General features: G+C 32.5%; 1 protein-coding gene across 17 annotated transcripts in view; it reads right to left on the reverse strand.

The window, feature by feature from the left end:
• Nucleotides 1–23,770, reverse strand: part of Dmd (dystrophin) — a 2,110,831-nt gene that overhangs the window by 1,041,032 nt on the left and 1,046,029 nt on the right. For all 17 annotated transcript variants that reach the window (XM_063242792.1, XM_063242803.1, XM_063242804.1 and 14 more), the window contains one exon: nt 4,691–4,838. In XM_063242792.1, the coding sequence (XP_063098862.1) occupies nt 4,691–4,838 (148 nt within the window). The remainder of the gene's footprint in view (nt 1–4,690; nt 4,839–23,770) is intronic.

Here is a 23,770-nt window from a genome sequence, read left to right on the forward strand (position 1 = left end):
ATTTTATAATTTGTTCTGTTTTATAATTTGTTTTCACTCACGGTAACTGCGTGTATACCAATTCACTGTATCACTATGTGAGTTAAAATTCTTTTCATAGATTTCCTTTATGGCATTCAGCTTTCTCTCTAAAAACTCCCAATTGTATTTTTCCTTGCTAGAAGATAAGTAGGCAGAAGTGTCAGCTGTTGAAGTGGATGGGTTTTGTTGCATCAGAATTTTCCTCAATTCCTAGTCTAACAGCTATAATTTGAGAATGTACCATACTACATAAAATTCATATTTAATGAAATTTATATGTAAGTAATTCTATATTTCAGATGTTTAAACTAACAATTCAGTAAAAAATAAACTTAGTTTGTATAAATACAGGCCTATATTTCATGATGAATGATCATTAAGGGAAATACTATTCTAAATGATTTATACATATTTCCTTGTCATTTCCATGTTTGTATAAAAAAAGGAGAGATGTGGAGTAAACTGAAGCACTTTTACAAGGTTCTGTAGCTATTAATCTATACAAATTAAGATTTGAAACCAAGCATTTTGAATCTTAACATCCAACCTTTTAAACATCCTTCCAAACTTCTAATACAATCTGAAGTGGCACATCTGTATTTTGGCAGGTGGTAAAAAATTTTGGCTAATCATTCAACTACTGCTTGTTGAATGAAAATATAAAGAAATAAATATAAAACTGAATGACTTCACTGACCAATTTTTAGTGGCGTATCACCCGAGTAACATTTTCTCAGGTAAAAAACATGATATTTTTGAAGAAGTTATCCATGGTAATATAACATAATGCTTTGGAGTATATTGAAAAAAGGCTAATTAATATGTTTAATTTTTTTAATACATTTAATTTTATCATTCACTTGTGACAAAATATAATTGAGTTGCATGAAACTAGGCTTTCTTTCTGGTATTGGCAGTAGCTTTATTTTGAATAATAATAACAAACACAAGTTAATTATGATTTTTGGTATGATGTATTTTTAAGGTAAAATTAATAAGTGGAATGCTGTTTAATACATGGCATAAATTTAAAATGTATAGAAAAATTCTGTCAATTTATAGGTAGAAATTATTTCTTTACTGAAAACTCTACATATGAGTCTTCAAAATTCAATATACCTTTGCATACGTTTGATTGTATGTGTGCAATTTGGTTAATTTTCCTCAAAATAACCATTACTTGTACATGCCAACGTATGTACATTGCTAACAGGTATGATGTCTATTCTGTTTGCTAAAATAATTTTATAGTAGATATACAAATTTTCTCTCCTGTTCATTATTAGGCAATCAATAATGATATCCAAGACAGCTGAAATATCCAAATTTTCCATTTACCTTATCATTAGAGATGTCTTACAGTGTCTTACTCGACACTCTTTCAAAAGCTTACATATAATAAAAATATAATCTGACATTTTCTGTGTGCAGGTAGAAGTATGTGTATGTGCACATGCTTGCACATGTGTGTGCATGATTTTAGATTTACAGTCATTAAGGGGTGTAACTATCTGCTTGAAAACCTTAAAATACAGATAAAATGCATAAAATAATGATTTTAAAATATTGGGCATCAGATATTAAAGAAAGACAATCTGTGGCAGATTAAAGGCAAATGAGGTTAGCCCTACAACTTCCTGAGTTTCTTATCCAGAGAAATGTTCAGAATATGATGAAGATAGAACATTCACAAAGCTTGTAGCCTCCTTGAGCCAAGAAAGAGGTGAGTCCATAGATGCCAAAGTGGCCAGAGTTAACAGAGGAAAACATTACAAAAGATACGGACACACTAAGGGAACTCTTTGGAGACCTGCAAAGGGCTATTTTCAGTTTCTATCTGAGTCTAAACAGCTGGTATGTATGAAAAAATCAGGTAAGGTTAGGGAAAGAACTGTGCAAAATGCCTAAACGAAACACTTAGTAGAGTTCACGATTTGTTGGGAATATAGCCTGTTCCTATCAATCACAGAAAAGGCACAGAGTGCCTCATCACTCATGGGGCATCCAATTATTCAGAAAGACTTCACCTCAGTAAAAGAACAAAATTAGCCCTAGTTAGTTACAACTAACAAAGTATAAAAGAAACACTTGGAAAATATCAAGTTATTTCTAAATAGATGATCTCTATTCTAAAACAAAAGTTAAGATAATTTATCTGAATGCCAAAATATCAAGAACTCAAATTAAAATTCTTAAAGTGTCGCATAAATAAAAAAAAAATTACAAGTCTGGGATTATAGCTCAGTGGCAGAGCTCTTGTGTCACATGCAAAAGGTTCTGAATTCAGGGCCAAGGATTTAGCTCAGTGGCAAATTGCCTGCCTGGCAAGTTCAAGGTCCTGAGTTTTATCATCAGTCCAAAAAAAAAGTACTGAGTTCAATGCCAAATAAAACAAAAATGAAACAATTAAAATATTACCAATAAGCCAACCAAGCATTGAAACTATAGAGAAAAATACATTAAATTTGGCTTAAAATAGACATGGATGCTACATTAAGTAGACAAAGACATTTTAACAGTTATTATATCTATATTCTACATCTTCAAGAAGGTAGAGGAAAGAGTCAGCACTCCAAACAGAGACATGGAAGATGTATTGAAAAGCAAATCACTGTTATGAGAGATGAAAACAATATTTGATGATAAAAATATACCTAAAATGGAATTAGCAGAAAATTAAATATTTCACATATTAGGTTAGTTAATTCAATAATAGAAATTATATAGAATGAATTGTGTGAAAAAAGACAGAAAAGAAAATGAATAAAGCATTCATGAGTAGGGTGCCAGGTTTAAACATTCATATATGTATATTTGGAGCTCACTTACTTTTTAAATTAATGGCAAAAAAATTCAAAATCTCATCAAATTCACAGATTGCAAAAGAATAACACAACTAAAAAAAAAAAAGAACAACACCAAGGTTCATCATATATCAATTGATTGGTCTCTAAAATGTTGCCTAATAAAACTTTTACGATTTCAGAGTGGGCATCACAAGAAACTTGAAATATGTACCAAAATCCATACCAAGGCCTATGGATATAGCTCAGCAACAGAATGTGTACTTACTATTTGCAAGGCCCTAGGGTTCATCCTCATTATACAAAGATGAAAATAAAAACCACTATTATCTATAAAGTACACATCTATCATCTATGTAGTATCATCTATGAAGTATATCCTCCAAACTATATATTTTCACTATATATATAAATTTTATAATGAAAATAACCATTGTGTATGTTATGCCAGACATAAGACATATTTGGTCATGTAAGTGTGTAATAACTTTGTGTCTCTTCTCAAGAATACCTTATATGACTAATACATACATTTATGCTTTTGGTAGAGACTTTGTTATGTTGTATTAGATCAAAATTAACTTCAGTGCTACTACAAATATATCATCTGTATAATAACAAATTAGAAATCAATGATTGGCTCTTTATGAAAATTGATGTGTATACAAATTTGATCTATAGAATTATACACAATTTTAAAAATATTCATTTCTCATGTTTATAGAATTTGTCATATATATATATATATATATATACATACATATTTGTGTGTGTGTGCACCTGAATTCTTCAGTCCTTAGTATCAAAATGCATGCTTGCTATGCTAAAATATTTGATAATGAAGAATTATAACATCTAATATCACATTGATTTATAATGTTTAATATATTGTTATCAATCTAGATCTTTAAAAGTCTGTTTTTTTAAATAAACTATCATCTTCTTAGCCTTTATCTGTCTTAATCAGTATTTTGTGCATTAAAAATTGGGTACAATTCAAATCTACATGATTGAACATTGTAACATGAATAAGTCAAGCTAAAAAATGTACAAAAATACATAAGCACAATAATCATATTTCTCACAACCAAACTATATACTTTATCCACTAAATGATATCCTCTACAATCCAACTTATATTAATTTGCATATTCAATAAACATAACAAGTTGAAATTGAACTATACACTAGTTATAATCCATGTGTTACTTCTCCATTAACATAAATCATATAAAAGTCAATAAGTATGGGGCTGGGGATTTAGCTCAGCAGCATAAGTGCCTGCATTGCAAGCAGGCAGTTGTGAGTTCGATCCCTGGTACCGACAGAAAAATAAAGTCAATAAGTACCACCAATTAACTTTGTTTTGTTTTGGCCTCTGGACCATCTTAGAAGGCTTTTTGTCTACAAAATATATAGAAATACTGCTGCATCACCACAAATGTCCAGGGAAAGAGAAATGTAATTCTTTTGTGATGGATATGTTAGCAACTACATTTTTCCTAAGTATACCTGAAATTCTCACTTTGGACAGGTCCCAACGTAAGGCAAAAACGCACATTTACCCAAAGCCACACTACATTCTGCTATAAAAATATTCCTTGTGTTACAGATGCATGTATACTTTATAGTTCATTGGTTAAACCAGTTCTGTCTAAGCTTACTCTGTCCATCTTTCACCAAAAGTTCATATTAAGACTCCCAACATGATCATTATGGTGAATTTATAGTATGCATAATGATAACAAAAGGTCAGGAATCAGGAATTTCAGTCATTCTTGAAAACTTGAATTTAAAGAAGCTAAGCAGTTATGATACTGCAGTGAAGACAGCAATGATTTGGGAAAAAAATCTCAAAATCATACCTTAAGATACCATTTGTACTTAGCATGCTCCCAATTTTCAGGAATCTGTGTCTTTTTGAAAAATTGTTCAGCTTCTGTTAGCCATTGATTAAATATCTTCATGTCATAATGAAAACGCCGCCATTTCTCAACAGATCTGTCAAATCGTCTAGAGGTAAAGAAGTATATCAAGGAAAATAAGTGAATTGGACAAAACACATTATATCAACACAATAGTTTTTATATTGACATTGATATTATTTTGATATTCTTGCATTTTTAGATTTATTTTTCAAATAATAAAAATAGTAATTAATATTGAAGAGGAAGGATGACTTAAAATTAAAAGTGATCATTTTTCCTTTGTAATTAAATACATTTCTTGATTGAAACATAAATAAAGATAACTATTTTGGAATATTAACATTTTTCCCTATGATTGTATTTAAATTTAAAAATTTCAAGTATTATAAAATATGTCAGGACTGCAATAAATTATTTGGAAAGTATGTGTTAAATTTCAAAATTTTGGATCAACTCCAAAATATCTTATTCCATTTATTAGTTTTAATACTACTCCTGATTCAAAATGATCTGTTAAGATAATCAAGCATCCAGAATGACACATATACTTTGTTTTTGCCCTCAGATGTAAACAATTAACCAACTAACAGATATATGTTCTAAATCAAATGATGAGTGTTATCTTCCTATTACCTTTCTTGTTTTATCATATCTACTAATTTGTTAAATTGGAATGACAAGCTTATTACAAGACAAAAATTAACACCTAATATGAATAGAATATTAAGAAACAGACCCTTACTCATTTTCTGATCATAGAAAAGATGGCAGCAAAAATTCCATAAACCAGGCGTTTGTGTTTACAATAAGACAGTTCTTAAGAATCACCCAGGCTGTTGAAGACAAGCAACAACAATATTGAAATACTGATAGTGGAACTCCATTCCAGGCCAATTAAATAAGCATCTTTAGAGGAGGGAACCTGACATTGCTTACCTTAAAAGACTCCAGATAATTCTAATGTGCACTTAAGGTACAACCAGAGTTACAAAGTAAGATTAGCTATTATGAGTTACACTGCTATCAACATAGGCATGCATGTATCACCATAATAAAATGTCTTTAATTATTTTGGGAACATGCCTAGAAGATGAATATCTGGGTAAAAATGCAGCCTATATATCCATCAACAGATAAATGTATAATAATGGTGCTGTTTTTACACAATGGAGCACTACTCTGCCCTAAAGTAAGATAAAACGGAGTCATTTGAAGGAAAATGGATGCATCTTGAGAACATACAGCTAAATGAAATAAAGCAGACGTGGGAGCTGAAGCATCATGTTTTCTCTTGCTTGAGAAACACCAAGAAAAAGTAGAGAGCAAAGTAAAAGACAGCTAACAGTAAGTATAGAGATACATCTTTCTCAAAAGGGAAGAGAATCAAGAGATGGAGGGAGGGGATGAAAAAAGGAATTTGAGTGTGCTACGTGCATGTGCCAACTTAAGGAACATAAACATTATGTACTTCAAACATGTACAACGAAGGAAAGTATATGAAGAGATGTGGAGGAATGTGGGAAAAATTAAGATGTACTATATACAGGTTTTCTACAAAATGTGAACATTATGTAAAATACACATGAACTAATAAAATAAAAAGTAAAAACATAAAGCAATATTTGAAGTCTCATAGGAGATATGATCTACCTGGTTTCCTGGAGACTTTCCTATGAAGAATATCCTAACACTAAACCAAAAGTCATCCTTAAAATTCCTGGCAGTGTGTGCTGGGTGTGGTGGTGCACCGGTGTTTCCAGCACTTGGGAGGTTGAGGCAAGTGGATCACTGTGAGTTCGAGGCCAGCCTATGCTATAAAGTGAGTTCAAGGCCAGCTTCAACTATATAGCAAGATACTGTCTCAAATAAAAAAAATCCTGGCTGTGGGCCTCTCTTACAATAAAGGGAGTATGTCAAGTTTGTTTGAGTTCCAGTCTCAAGACGCAATGGATTACACTTTTAAGTACCAAGACATCTTCTCAGAACCTTGCCTTTATTTACGAATCTAACCTGCTGCCATCCTTGTTAAACAGTTGTGGCTCAAGCAAGCAGTGGGTGACCCAAAGAGCCAGCCAGCCAGCCAGTGTCTTCCAAGATCCGTACCATGTTGGAACGTACGGCACTGGGTAACAAAGCAACCCGCTCATCTCCCTGGTAGGCAGCCATGAGCTGAAAAATCAAATATCCTCCCCCCACCCCATTAGCAAATGGGAGCCAGAGGTCTGAGCATCTCTTGGGAGGATGACCATATGCAATACAGTCAATATGGGGGATTTCCTCCTACCATCTCTTTGAAGGCAAATGTTGTTATCACTGTTTTGCTTTGTTTTGATTAATTGTATCACTCTATGCAATATTCTGTTTTGATAGGTTTTATGATATCTTGCATTTGGCTTGAATTTGCTATATTTGATTGATAGGACAACTATTGTGAAGATAAGGAGATTATACTATGGCACCTATTACTGTTATCCCAGTATCCTGCTTGTAGTTCTGTACCAATTTCACTGCGTTGTCTCAATTGGCTTTATTCTGTCTTGTTCTGTTGTATTTTCTACCCTCAAAAAATAAAAAAATAAAAATCTGAAAAATACTTTTTAAAAATCTGAAGTACAAACACATCAACCTATTGGATTACTAGGGGGAGAAAGTTCACATTTCCTGAATAGTTATAGTGAGCCAGTCATTGGACGCTGTTTTCATTGTACTGCACATAGAGCATTTCATCACACTTACAATATCCTTGCAGCATAAAAAATTATTATTCCCATATCCAACCAGAAAAAAAAAGACAACAAGAAACTAAGAACCTGAGTAACTTGCCCACAGATTTTTAAAAGGTTTTAAATAGCACCAAGGAGGTTCTAAGGTGAATATCTCTGGCTTCAGTGATACCTTTCCACCTCCCTACAAAAACCACTAATCTGTTCCCTTGATCATGGGACCCTTAGCTCTTCAATGCAGAGCTTGAAGGAAGCGGAAAAGGAAGAACAGGCTTAGCGAATATGTGCTCTATTTCCACCCTTGTCCCAGGGCCCCAAATGAGAGGTAAGGATGGGTTTTCCAGCCACATAAGACTGTGCACATTTCCCCTAACCCTGCTATTGCAACAAGACTTGTGGATTCGCACATGTGTCACATATTCTTTTAGTGTCCTCCTTTCCATTTGAAATCTTCTCCTTGACTTCTGCAATCCAAAATTTTCTATCCTTAAATTCATATAAACAGTATGGATTGTCACTAGATAAACACATAAAGAATTTAACATAGCAAAAAGCTGATGAAACTGTAAAAACTGTGAAGTTGACTTAATATTATTACTAAAATTACTATTAAAATGAGTAATTCTATTCAAACAAAGTATAAAGAATGAAAGCATATGTTTTACACGTGATGACATTTAATGTGAGTAACACCACTTTAAACTCCATTTCAACTATAACATAAAATTTTAAAATATACTCTTCAACATTTAATATGCCTTGTTAATAGTGAAGTCTAAATCTATGTTTGAATTTACTATGTAAAATTACATTTTTATCATGACTATTTATAAACTTAAAACTATTTCCTACCAAGGAAGCTTCTGAATGTATGTAAATGGTGTATGGTTTCACAATATTAGATTTATAAATTTAATTTCCCATCTATCATTGTGTTCCCTAAATTATTCTCTTTATTTACTGAACTATCTATAAGTGAGGAAAAGTTTACCCACTATCAGAAGCACAAAGAGACATTAAAATAGGATTTAAGGATATATATGTTTTACCTAATTTATTAATTTGAGGGGGAAAAAGTTACATTTTTTCCTGCAGTAAGGCAAAATGTAGACCAAACTAAGTAAAGGACAAAATATGTCAGTATAAACATATGGGTAGTAAATCAAGTGATTTTAAAATTTCTCAAATATTAAAAGTCTCATTCACCATGCCAGCATTATTTAAAATTACACTGCTGCTTCATTTATGTGCAGCATAACTTATTTCCTGCTGTTCTAAATCAAGTTAGTCAGATTATCCTCAAGCATAAATTACATTTAGGGAGTAATTTAGGTACTTTGAGACACACTTTAACACTTTCAGGCCATTAAGGTGATGCTCAATTCCAAGAAATAAATTTAAATAAATAACACTCTAGTAGCCTTCTGACATATCCATTGTGGCTTTTGAGTTAGATCTGCAAATTCAGCATTGGGCTGCTGACTATTTTCTCCAACATATTTTATCTTTGATTAGATGAGTGGGAAGGTCCTTGGTTAATGTCTCATGGTTCAAAGTGTGGGTGCTGATAAATAAAAGCGAAACTGGCTATCTGCCTGAAATCATACTATCTAGCTATTTCTTCATTGCTATGGTTTGTATGTAGTTTATCCCTCAATAGTCCGTGTGTTGGAAACTGGGTCCTCACTGTGGATGTTAAAGGTGTGAGGCACCCTTTAAAGATGGGGTTATTGGGAGATAACTGAGGACTGTACACTCAGCAGGGATTAAGGTAGGTCTCACAAGAAGCTTAAGTCTGCCTCTGCCCAGCTAGCTCTCCCTGATTTCCCATCTGGTGAAATGACTTTTGTGGCACATGATACCACACAACTACGAGGTCCTTTCCAGAGCTGAAATAGTGTGGGTAGGGACAGAGAAGATAATTATGCAAAAAATGAACTAGATGTGGGAAAAACTGACAGCAACCCCCCCCCCCCAAATTCTAAGAAAAGCTACAGTCTAGATTTCCTGACTTGGCACTTTCTAGTCTTCCTGAGAACACATCAACCCTAACACTTGCAAATCCACTAGCCACATTCTGATTTACAAGCCCAAGTGAAATTGTGGTGACTCTGTCTACCCAAATGGGCCTCATTTACATGAACCTGAAATGCAGTTCTGATCACTCCCCATGGGCATTAGCTTCCATGATGGTTCCAACCAGGTGCAAAAAGTTTAAAGACTTCCTCTTCTGAGTTGAGGTTGAGGACCCAGTGAATTGGAAGAAACTGTGTTAGTTACCACCTCCAACCACTCCCATTCTAGGAAAACAAAAGGAAAAAAAAAAAAAAAACAATCTTGGACTTGATTGAAGGTACTGTCCCTAGCCACTGTCAGCTCTCCTTTCTTGAGGGTGTACTGTCATTACTTAACACCTTTGGTTCTACTAGTTGGACGCACACCCGCATACAATACCCTTACTTGTAGAAATAAGGCTTTTCTAGAAAATATCAACCCCGGCCATGCTTGGCCCTCAGTAAAAATTCTTGCTAAAAACTGCTAGTTTCTGCATCTGAATCCTAATTGTGGATATCCTGGTCAATTTTTTCACAATTCAAGAACCAAGACCCCTACAGAACACAGAGCAGCCCTCCACCCAGAATAACCTCAACTTTTCTGTAATAGAGCCATGACCCTGAATCTCCAGAACTAGGAGCTAAATAAAACATTTTGAAAATAAAGTTGGCTTTATGAGATTTTTTATTATACTACAAAATGCATATAAGCACATGTTCCTCACTGTCACTTCCAAGGAATAATATTATTTGGTAAAACCTAAGTACACTAAGAATTCTTCAGTTATTCTATAGAACCTAACTTCCTCTGAGGAGCTTTATCATGGCCCACATTCTCCTCATCCATTCAAGACTCATTTTAGTTATTACTACTAAGTCACTATTTCAGGTGTTATAGGTTATATTAGAAATCTCATACCTGACATACTGAACCCAGGTACACAGATGTACAATTCAACTCCACTCCACCTGTGTGGCAGTCTTAATGCTGCCACTGTAAACAGGATTTAACTATTCGTCATATTTCTTCAGCTAGGTAAAGTAGTGATCTGAGTACTTAGGATGGATTTCTGACTCAACCATTTACCATGAGTCCATGAGCAAACAAGTGATCTGTGTGAAAACTGGTTATGAAAAAGTACTCATCTCCTAAGATTATTTATGAAGATAAATAAATGAATATATGGAAATTTCATAAAATAGCATCTAGCAGTGTTCACTATCACTTGGTATTGTGAGACTTTTCAATTACAACGATTCTGCTCTATTTGCAGGGGTATTTAATTTATTAATCTAATGAATTCTTTGTGTGCTGATCAGCTACTTGAATTTCTTACTTAGTGAAAACTACAGAAGTCATAAAAATTATTTCTATGCAGTGTAAAACTCATTAGCTCTTTTCTATAAAGTGATTATTCTATAAACACTGTCCAAGTCAAGGTACAGAAGCACCACACAAGCCATCTTTTTGTCACCAATCATTTTTCAAGAACTTTTCCCATTTTTCTATTGGGCTGCCTGTTCTGTTTTTAAAACTTTGTAGGAATTCTTCATAAACATAGGTGTTCATAATTCATCTGTTTAATGTGTATTGGAAATATTTTATCACACTTTCTTGTTTTTATTTTTACTTTCTTGTTGTGGGTTGATGTACAGGAGTTATTAATATATAATATAGTTCAGTCTATTGTTTGTATTTATAATTAGTGCTTCCTACATTTAAGAACTCTTATGTACTGTGTTCATTAACTTATTCTCCTCTATTTTGTTGTGAAAGCTTTAGTAATTTGCTTTTTCACATGTAAGTCAATAATACTCTGGGATTTTACTCGTGTGTATGGTTTGGAATAGCACAAACATATATACAGGTGCATATATTTCTAAGTGGAAAATCAGTTTTAATTTTTTAGGTGAGGGATATGTATAAAAATGACCATGCAGTAAAAAAAATAAAAATATATATGCAGTGAAAAATGTCTTTTCCTTTCCAGTCTCCCACTCTACTAATTCTTCTCTCATTGGTAATAAAAATTTTATAAATAGAAATATTTATAGAGTAAGGCAAAGATCTAAATAAACAGAGTGGTATAAAGTGATAGCTTTCTCATTCGGTTTTAGTGTTTTCAATATAGCCAATGCTGATATTTTACTATGCTGGATTGACATTTTATTTTGTAACACTCTGTTTATTTTATCGATCCCTAATTCTTTGTAGGTTGTAAGCCTGGATCTCAGGCTTCAAAGGAGTTTGCATTGGTGCTTTGATTTTAAGTTTCTCATGGTGGTAATAATACTTGAATCTAGGATCTCATTCTCTTGCCTTATCCCCCCTTTCTTCACTATTGAAATTCTACACCTTTTGTTTCCCATTTCTAATAATAACTTTTAAATTACTGCCATATGAACAAACTTAAAAAGTGAGACTTTATGTGTGTTAATATACAAATAGTAATGTAACCACTTGCCATTCTTTCTATATCAGTATGGTTTACAATACATAATGTTTACATTCTTTCTAAGGAGTCGGTACATGTATATAACACATCTTAATTCTTTTTTCTCATCTCCTTTCTGTCCTCTTCCTCCCCACTCCTTCCATTACTTGATCCCTTTCCCATTTGACAGAGAGCTATCTCCCTACGTCCTATTATGTTTCTTTTATTGTTAAAAGAGACAGGCATGGCATACTTTCTCTCATAAGGATATCTAGTTGATTGGTGAACTGCTGAGCTGTCTTGTCTGAAAGCATTCTTATAGAATCTCATTTACACTGGAAGGTTCAGTTAACTTCTATAGCATTATCTATAAAGGTTCCCAGAATAAACATTTTAGGCCCATGCTGCTGAAATCTGAAAACATGATAATTAGTCTTGCTTATCATCTGGATTAGCTTTAGATATGCCTAGGAGATTAGCAAAGCAGGATTTTGGGTTTGTGTAAGGGCGGGATCTTGAAGACAGTATCTGGTCCATGGCACCTTTCTCTCTAGCTCTTTTTGTGACTCTTTGCTTTCTGGATGTCATGAGATGAGTAGCTTTCCACTGCCAGGCATTTTTGTCATGATGCTTCTGCTTTGGAACCAGCAAACAATGAAGTTTAACTATGAATCTATAAGACAAAATAGGCTTTTGGAAAAAAATAAACCTTTTTTATTTTTTAAATTGTATATGTTGGATATTTTGTCCAAGCAACAGAATCATATTTCATACAATAATCAATTTCATAGACTCTTTAAATTTTACATTTAGAAGCAGTGAAAACTTGGGTATATTGCTTTATGTTTTTGAGTCTAAGCTGTCTCACAAAAGACGAATAATATTGTCTACTGTATACAGCATTTGACTATGAATTAATCTATACTTTAAAATATATACGGCAACAACATTTTAGTGTCATCGATATTAATAACTTAATTATCTACAAAATTTTTAATCCTTGTACAAAAATTATAATTAAGTAAAATGCCCTTAGAGTATGAAAATCATTTTTAAATAAGTCAGTGTGTTTGTAGAAAGTTGTTGTCCTCTATGATAAACATGAGATGGAAATTAGGTATAAGTAAGGAAGCAAAGAAACACTGAAAAAATTTAATATACTTTGCACAAATCTGCTAAAGTCCAAAGTACAAGTACAAGTAGTTATTTAAAAACTATGAATTAAAATGCATATTTAAGACTAAAACAATACTGATAAAAATTCACCTTAAACCAAAGAACTCAATAGTATTACTTTAATAATAAAGTTAGTCAAATACAGATAACATTTTTCAGTCAATTCTTTTTATCATAAACATTCACACAAATACATATAAACATATATGAACACAAATGCTACACACGTACATCCACCCACACACACACACACACACACACATGTACCAATTAGGAAAATGGCTTAAGTGAATATTAGAGGTTTGGGGGAATATCATGAATCACATTATCGGGAAAACATAATATAAATAAACTTGAGATACATTTATAAGTACTTAAATAGGTAATGATTCATATTTTCACCTATTTAGCTAATTATAAGAAGAAAAGAAAGCATCTGATATCACTGGTACTTGGTATTTTATAACTCTCCTTCACTCTTGTATTTTATAAACAGCTTTGCCACAGTCCAAAGTCCAGGCAGACCTGTGACAGTGTAAAGAGTATGATATTTGACAACTCTGAAATGTTGAAAAATATTGTTTATAGTATTCCTGTGCTGCTTCTGAAAAAACACAATATGCTAATATTAACCTAAAATTATATACTTTCAACATCTTGATTTGGCATAGTTAGCCTCTGTAAAAATACCCGAAGTACCGGAAATAGTTTTCTACTAGTGAGCCATAATGTAGCTTTAATTTGAGGACCTTTCAGACAAATCAACTGTAGAAACTGATTCAACAGTCTAAATGATATAAGTAAAATTTCTTAAAATGTTTTAGTTTACTTTTCTGAGATTTTAATATATTCATGAGTGCCCTTTACAACATATTTAATTCGGGGTTAATTTATTTATTTTCATATAGTCCAAATGAAGATGATGTGGTATTAGATCATTTGTAAGCTTGTAAATCTTAATTTTAGGAGGTATTACATCATGTGGTTAACTTCTACATCTAACTTATTGGCTTTCATTTCATTTGAACACAAGACATATGGAAGACACGTAGAAATATGTACTGAGAAACAGTACCAAAGGCAGTCACAGCCACAGACACATGCTAAACACTCTACTAAGAACTTCAGATTCCATGAAATATTTAATATTCTCAACCATATGGGGTAGGTATTGTTATATTCATTTTTGCAGCTAAGAAAATTGAGAGTTTGAGAGGCTAACTTTCATGTTTCTAACTAGGGATGCAGGACAATAACTTAGTTAAATGAAGATAGTATATATATATATATATATATATATATATATATATAATTTTTAGTGCATTTTGTAGTGCATTCAAGTCAGCAAATATACAATCTCAATGAACACAAGAAATCCTATTTCTCCTATAATATACTGACTCGGGCATAAAATGTGTTGTTATCATCTAGTTCTACTCTTGTTTTTTTTCTGGAGATTGAACTCAAGACCTCGCACTTGCAAGGCACGTGCTTTTGCTGCTAAGCTAAATCCCTGGACCTAGTTCTACTCTTATAATTTTGATTATTACAATATTTTTTGATATGGTCTCACTGTGTAGTTCAAGGTGGACTTGAACTCATTATGTAGTGCCAGGTGGCCTGGAACTCAATGATCCTCATGCTTCAGCCTCCAGAATGCTAGAATTATGGGTGAGCATTACAAATTTTATATTTCAAAGAAAAAAAATCATCAATACCCCCAAAATTCTTTTTAAGCAACATTTTCTTACTCTAACATTCTATCTTTATAGCTACATTATATATATATATATATATATATATATATATTATTGTAAGTACCATTAACTCTACTACAAAAATTACTCTTGACTTTCCATGAACATCCTGAAGAGTTTCTTAACTTTTCACTTCTTGTTTTGTTCATATGTTTTCTTATATTAAAATACTGTTTATCCTAGATTTTCTATCCAGATATGCCTTTTTTTGGGAGAATCTTTATATACAATTTGTTAGAAATTATCCACACTCTCTTTGAACTATCTTAACACTATTTTTGTTTTCTTTTTCCATTGAACAGTTTCTTAAAAAAATTTCAATCCACTTCATTGAAGTATGATTGTCATATACAGTCTGTATATATTAAAGTATATATTTTTATTATTTCAGGGACACATGAACCATTATCACCATCAGTGTCATTAATACATTGATCACCTCTCAAAAATTATTTTCACCCCTCACCCCTTTGTTGTTGTTTTGGTAAGAACAGAAGTATACAATATTGTTAGCTGCAGGTACTAGGCTACACAATAGATCTCTATAGCTTATTTACCTTGCCTAATTGATACTTTCTACTCTAACATTTTTTGTCATGCTTTAAATATTCATTTCACAATATTTTCTATTGCTTCTGTTACCTCAAAACTACACTAAATGTTCTATAAAGCAGAAAGTATCTTATCACCTTTACTTCCTATAATACGTACCAAATGAATATGGTTGAGCTTAATTTTTGTAGATTTTGTTTAATCCAAAGAATTATTTTTTTTGGTACCTGAAATTGAACTCAGGACCTTGTGCTTACCAGGCAGGCACTTATGCTGCTGAGCTATATTCCTGGCCCAAAGAATGAATTTTATTTCATGTAACTGTTATCTGATTAGAACTATTATACCTTATAATAGCAAAATGTATCTTTAGATTACAATACCCAGACTATCTTCTTCTTTTAAAATGAAAACATACTTTCTATTTAGAGCAGTGAGTAAAACAAGATGGTTTAAAACCATGTGAAATTTGAAGGCAGCCCACCATGGATTGGAAGTCCTGCTTTATTGGCTAATATCGTTTTTTAACTTCAGCAAGTCATTTAAATTTGCTGATTTTAGGATTCTCATTTGTGAAAGAATCATACCTGCTCACATATTTTATTAAAAGTATTAGTAATAATGTATTTAATGTGGAGAAATAGCAAGAAGAAAAGGCCTAAACTATAAGAGATCATAAGTAGTAAAGAGCATATGAACAATGCTGAATCAACAGTGGTCATAATAATGGTCACATATCCATATATATATATATATATATATATATATATATATATATATGTAATTTCCATGATTATAAATAAGTCATAGAAATATACATTTATATATATATATATATTTTTTTTAAACTTGAACATTTCCAACATGTAACTTGGAAAGACAAAAATGAATTGACATACATTTTGACATTCATCCATGAAACTTTTGTGCTATGTTCAAGTACCTAGTCTTTTTGTTCTACAAATATATCATTACATATAATGTGTACTATGTATAAATTGATTTTGCTAATTGTAATTGAGTAAACCAAAGCTATTACAGCAAATGGAAACATACACGTTTCCCAGAGACTTTCTCAAGGAGTGAAGTACATAAGGTATTCAAATATATATATATATATATATATATATAATATTAGCTAAAGAGGAATATAAGGAAAAGGCCATTTTATTTAAAGAAAGAATGTGAACATATTTTGAACCTCAAGGAAAATAAGATATTTACATATTTTATTTTCTCAAAGTCAATACTGCAACACAAAATTCAAATATTAAGAGAAAGCAAAACAGAGAAATATATAATATTGTTTCTTAGACTGTCAAAATGTTTATTTCCTTTATAGAGCAATGCAGCAAATCGAAATGTACCACTTAAAATAGTCATACAAAAACGTCTCTTTCAAATGAGGACTCATTTCTTCTGACCATGCTTAAAATTAAAGTTTAAAATCATTGCGTATTTTAAAATATATTTGGCAAAAAACTAGACAGCACAAATATAAAAATAAATTGAAACAATTAACATTTTACTTAGTTTTATTCTACATGAGCAATTCTATTCTCTGTCATTCAGTCTCACTGGGGATATTACTTCCAGAACACTGCATTTCCTTTTGAGGTCCTTATAAATTCAAGAGCACAATACACATACTAGTTTTCATTTACCATATTAATAGACATGTCAACCTATTACATTTATAATGCTTATGAAGTAGGATTTTTATTGAAAACAGTTTCAAAGGATGGCAGAAATGAGAAGCTAATAACAGTGAATTCATATTTGTTGATTTAAAAATAATTCTTAAGGAAAGAAAAAAATCCTCTTTTACAATTAGAAGTTGATTTTGGAATATGCCGTTATCACATTATTGAATAAAAGAACAGATTTAGCAGTACTAAGAGGCATTAGTAGAAAATTAACACTGGAATCCTCTGCAGTTACATTTCAATTAGAAATAGCAAGAGGAAGAAGTCTAAGTTAACAGAGGCCATAACAGTAAAGAGAATAAAAGCCATTTTCAGTAGACATGACCTATTTGGCTGGGAGGTTCATCCACGAGTCAGAGAAACAGGAGCTCAAATTTCTTCCTTCTAAATGATGGAGGTAGCAATTAATTTTAAAGCAGATTTTAGTTTACACATATATTGGACAAATTTGTTAAATGAATTATATATGACAGGGGTCTCTCATAAGGAGTGGAGTTTGAATGCTCATTTTCGTTTGAATCTACTGCTGTTACACATGTTCCGGACATTTCCGCCACCGCACCACTACCACTGCCCAGCCTGGATACACCAGGAGGGAAAGGGCAATTCCAGCATGATATCCCTGAAGGGGAGACAACTTCACTTCAAATACTTCGAACAAAATCTCACTCAACTCTACTAACTTACAGTCAGATTTTCATCATATCTGACTTACTACCTTATGAATAAATATCACTATAAAACCAGGCTCCTTTTGCTATTTTACATTCCATCTTATTGAAACACAAGTGCATGTGGGAAATATTCTTGGGATAAAGCTACTATGTTCATTAATGTTTTTTTCTTTCCTACACCTGAAGGCACATGTCTAAATCTGTAGGGGTTAGTTTATTATTTAATTAGAACAGAGTCTTTTTTTTACCATTTTAGGTGTTTCATCTAGGGTTTGATTAATATCAGTATATGCTGTACTCTGCAGCAAGTAAATATAGCTTGTGCAGAAAAAGGAGTGTTCAGAAGCAAAATTTAAAAAGTAAAAATGTCAATATTTAAAGCCTGGAAGGATTGGAAGGATACACACACACACACACACACACACACACACACACACACAGTGCTTGCACATTTTATTTACCTATTCATTCATGCATTTATTTATTTAACAAACATTTATTGAGTGCTCAGTACTAAGGCTAATATTGTGTTAAATTCATGAGTATAAAATGAAAAAAGACACTAAACTTGCCAAAGAGCAACTCACAGTTTACTGTGTACATTAAGTATTGAAATGAGGGTATGTATTGATGTTGTGGCAGATGCTATTCTTGCCCCTACACATGCCTCCTTAAGAATATACTGACTCAACTTCCAAAAGACAGCGTTTGGATTTCTTTGCCTGAGGACTTCGTCTGGCTGCAGAGGTCAGCTTCTTTCACCTGTATGGCTGGCTAAAGCTGCTGAGGAATTAACAACCCTGGTCTCTGCATCATGACTAAGAATTGATGCATAAATACCACGTTCCCTGGTACTCTCTGCTGGGATAAGTCTGAGGTGCTTTACACTGTCTCCAACAGTTTCCCATGAACATTAAGCTGCAAATACCCAAAGTGCTAACGGGGTTAAACATGCACCTTTTACTGGCTTTCTTTACTTGTCTACTTCATTTCATTTCTTTAAAATGTTCCTTGTACCTCCTAAATAACCTTCTTGGACTGAAGTACTTTCCTCAGGGGCAATTCAAACAGAGACAAAAGACAATGTCAGCACAGAGAGGGTAGATTAACCTTGTCCTAAAGAATTGTGAGAATAGGGGGCACGAAGGTGTTAGGAAAGATTTTACCTTGGCCTCTAAAGAATAATCAGTGCTTTCACAGGCAGAGAAAGGAGGAAGAACATCATAGGAAACCGAGGCACAATATGTGAAGGCTTATATGAGTGGTTTTGAGAATGAGTATCAGTCCGGTCAGGAACTGGTTAAAACACAGATTGCTTCCCAACCCCTCTTCAGAGTTCTTAATATAGTAGCTCTGAGGATGTGTATTTCTAGTGCTGTGCTGGAGGATACAGTTTAAGAACAGCAGATCTTAAGTGTCTGGCCATGTTATAGTTAACCAAGAGGAACTGGATCAATTTTGCGAAGGCCCATGAATGTCCTGTGAGCTAAAATTTTGTTTTGCTTTATTTTACTTTGAGTTCATTATAGCTAAAACAGTTTATCATAAAAAAGAGTATCAAATCAAACTGATAAATTGTTAGAGATTTGTACAGTGCAGTAAATGACAAAATTTTGGATGAAGAACAAGTGCATTCCCTATATAATTCCTGGCACAGTTTCTTAGGCTTTACTTTCTCTCCAAATTTCACAAATATGTACCCATTAATTTTCCATGATTTCAACCAAACCTACAGTGAGTTGGGTAGCATTAATTTCAATTTCCACAAGAATCAGTGTCTGAAACTTTTCACATTCTTCAGATTTCAATACTTTCACCAGTCTGATGAAAGAGTATATAAGATACAAAATGTACAATAGATATCGTGAAGTGAAAAAAAGTGCTCTAAAGGAAAGAACACCTGGGATAGGGGAGAGGAGAAAAGAAGGAATGGAAAACATTATGTATATATACACGACGGATAACTATACCGTCAATCTCTGTTAGTACATCAAAAAGAATGACTGTTTGATCATTTTTTCCTGTGTAATTCTAGTCTATCTTGTAATCTAAACAACTACTTTGAAGATAACAGTGCGCAATACATTAACCATTATTAATGTATTATTTTGGTTTGATATTCTGTATCATCATTTTTATCCTTTTTTCACTTTAAAATTAAAAGATCAAAAAGGCCTAATGAGACTAGAAGCAATATCATGGTGCATTTTTCCAATAATTAATGAGATTTAGTACTTATTCAAAAATGCATCTGGCATCCAGATATCTTTTTTGCATGAATTATCTGCTATTTGTATCCTTTGAAAAATTTCCTATTATTTTCATAAGTAGGATTTTTGATAAATTCTTTTGCAAATTCCTTGCTATTTTTATGATGTAGATATACTATCTGATCATACGAATTTTCTTGTTTTTGTCTTTATACTGCAATTTTTATTTAAAATGGTTCAATGTATCAGTATTTTCTTTTATTATTTTTGCTTTGACTTAAGGACCATTTTCTTTCTTCTAGGTCATCAAAGTATCTCATAGCTGTATATGTTGTTAATGCTCTGTTTTTAATTTTAGGTAATCAATCCAATTATCATTTACAAGTTATTATTATGTAAGACGTGAGAAAGTTATCTAATTTATTTTTTAATAAATTTTAAAAATGCTATTTTGATTATTAAATTCCATATATTTCATATATTATTCTCTAACAATGGGGAAATCACCTCTTGACTCATACAAACACACTCATTTTATTTTTTACTAGGTGTAAAATTCTTAATTCCTTTCCCTTTTATTTTGGTGACCAATTCTTTATAATGTTATCTCCTGTTCCAGTTTGTATTAGTTTCTCTCTGTACTTCACTATTGTTACAGGGTGATCTTTATCATCTTTCTCACGCCACTCTACATCTCACTCTTACGTTTGTTTTCTATTCATAACGTTGGTAGAAAATACTAGTTTTCAGCAATGTTACTGATTGTCCTGCCTCTCTTGGATGCGGTAATGGTTTCTTAATCTTGATTGCTAATTTGATTGGTTCGAGAGAAAAATAAAGCACTTACAGGCATGTTGGTGATTATACTTGATTGTAATTCTGTCTCCTTAAAGATAGCAGGACCTTATGACTTGCTTTGGACAGTGAAACACAATGACTACGACATATATCACTTTAAGAATTTGAGTCAGTGTGAGGGTTCCATTTTTTCCCTGGTATGTTGAACACTAACATTTAAAAATAATTATGGAATAATGACAGGTAAATAGATCCTCAGCCATGATCCCTGAGAGACTACAAGCATCAGAATCCTTGAATTACTTCTGTGGATATGCAGTAAAGATTAAAAAAATGAATCTTTTGTGATTGGATAGTTAAATTTTGGGGATATGATTGTTTTATTTCTATATATATTCCAGATATTAGTCTTTTGTCTAAGGAACAGGTGGTAAAGATTTTTACCACTCTATGGGTTGTCTCTTCACTCTGCTGGTTATTTATTTTTTTGTGCAAAAGCTTTTTAATAAGATGAGATCCCAGTTGATGATTCTTTGTAATATTTCCTGTGTGATTAGGGTTTTGATCATAAAGAAAGTCTTTGTCTACACATATATCCTCAAGAGGTCTAGCTATTCTATCTTCCAGCAGGTTTAGTGTTTCTGTTATTATATTTACATATTTGATCCATTTTAATTTTAATTTAGTATATGGTGAGAGATACGGGTCTACTTTTATTCTTTGGCATTTGGAAAGCCAGTGTTTCCAGCACCATTTATTAAAGAGGATATCTCTCTTCCAGGAAATTGTTTGGCACCTTTTTCAAAGACAAGGTGTTGGTGTGAATTTGCAGTTGTTTCTGCATCCTCTAACCTATTACATAGATCTTTGGGTCTGTTTTTTCCACAGTTATATGCTATTTTAACCACAGCATCCTTGTAGTAAAATTTCAAGGCAGGGATTTGTCATGTGAAGTGAATAGACATTTTGCAGATGAAAGAAGTAAAAATGGCAGGTAAGTATATGAAAAAAAAATTCAACATCACTGGTTATTAAAGAGGTGCAAATTTCATCTCACTACAGAAAGAATGACTATTATCTAGAAATCAACCAAAACAAAAGCTGCTTGGGCTGTGGAGAAAAGTTCTCTCCACTGTTAGTGTAGACTGTTGTAACCACTGTGAAAATCATTGTAGAGATTCCTCAAAAACTAAAACTAGAGATTCAACTTGACCTAGATGTTCTTCTTTTTGATGTTTTCCTGAAAGCATTAAAAGCATTCTTACACAGTGATATATGCACTTCCATGTTTATAGCAAAATAGTTTTTAATAGCTTCATCATGGAAAGGAACCAAATACCCATCGACATGTGAATAAAGATACAGTTTTTTAATACATGGAATTGTACTTAGCCATAAAGAAGGATAAACTAGAGTCATTTCTAAGTAAGTGGATATACCTTGATACTATACTCATAACTGTAATAAATTGAACACATGTATAAATATCACAATATTTCTCTGATGTGAGAAAATGAAAGTGTAAACAAAGATTAAAACATATAGTACACATTGTAAAATAGGAAGAAAATATTCAAACAGGAAGGGGAAATACTTCAGTGTGGAAGGAAGGACGGGAAGAGAAAAAATAAAATAAAAAAAAAAGTAGAAACAAAGCTTTTGCAAATGAGATGTTGAAAGGAAGAGGAAAAAAATGAAGAATCAAGACATATTTGCAGGTACAAATTCCCTATAGGTAATGTGATCATTATCTATATCTAAAATACACCAATAAAATTAATTTAAAATTTAAAAAAATTAAAAATGAAAATTTGTTTTCACTGATTTAGGGATAGTTCCTGCAGCATAACATAGGCAGTCAGAGATAATATACTGTCTCTGGTTATATTTATTTGATACTTTCCTCCAGGGGTTAAATAAAAAGAAAGTATATAGTAGGTATGCATTTGGAATTTTCTCTGAAAATGACTTTATTTTGTACTTGCACTTAATTCACATTTTGTCAATGAATGTAATTTATAAATTTACATGTTGATGTGTAACGGATTACTTCATAATTTAGGATCTTAAAAACACAGCATTTATCAACAGTCACTGAGTGTCAGGAATCCACTAGAGGCTGATCATGGTGGATCTTCGATTGGGTAACTCTTGGGGTTGTCATTAAGTATGAAGCTCCTGGCTATACTAGCACGCTCTCAAGGTTTGACAGGAGCAGAATGATTAATTTCTAAGTTCATCCTCCTAGATTTTGGCAGGAGATATCAGTTATAATTCCTTTTCTACTCTATGTGCTTCTTTATCACACAGCTCAGCATATGGGACAGAGGGGAGATGGAGAAAGGGAAAGGGAGAGGGAGAGGTACAGAGAGAGAGAGAGAGACAGAGAGAGGTACACACAGAGAAATAGAGAGAGGGAGAGAGAGAGAGAGAGAGAGAGAGAGAGAGAGAGAGAGAGACGGAGAGACAGAGAGACAGAGACAGAGACAGAGACAGAGACAGAGACAGAGAGAGGAGAAAGAGAAATTAGATCAATACTACACAGAAATCACAAGTTCGTTTTGTTTTGCTTTTCTAAAAAATAACCTAAACCTGAAAGTGACATATAATAACAAGAGACTCACTAATCCAATCCAAACTCTATGGGAAGAAAATGTTCCAACTCTTAAAGACAGGCATACCAAAAATGTGCAAACATAATTTAAAAGCTACAGGATAGGTAATAAAGGTAAAAAATTCCTTATTCCTGAAATTTTAAAGTGAACACTTCAATTTTCTCCTTGCATCCATTGTGGTTGAAAAGTTCAAAGCCATTATGATCCTTGAATATTTTATCCTTGATTTTAAAAAAATTAATAATGATTATCCATAGTTGTATTTTACTGATTTTGCTAGACATTCAATAGGTCCTTTAAATCTGGAGATACATTTT

This window comes from Cavia porcellus, unplaced genomic scaffold (assembly GCF_034190915.1).
Source record: "Cavia porcellus strain 051 isolate PalLab524CR breed Dunkin Hartley unplaced genomic scaffold, mCavPor4.1 scaffold_33, whole genome shotgun sequence".
In the NCBI taxonomy this organism is placed as follows: domain Eukaryota; kingdom Metazoa; phylum Chordata; class Mammalia; order Rodentia; family Caviidae; genus Cavia; species Cavia porcellus.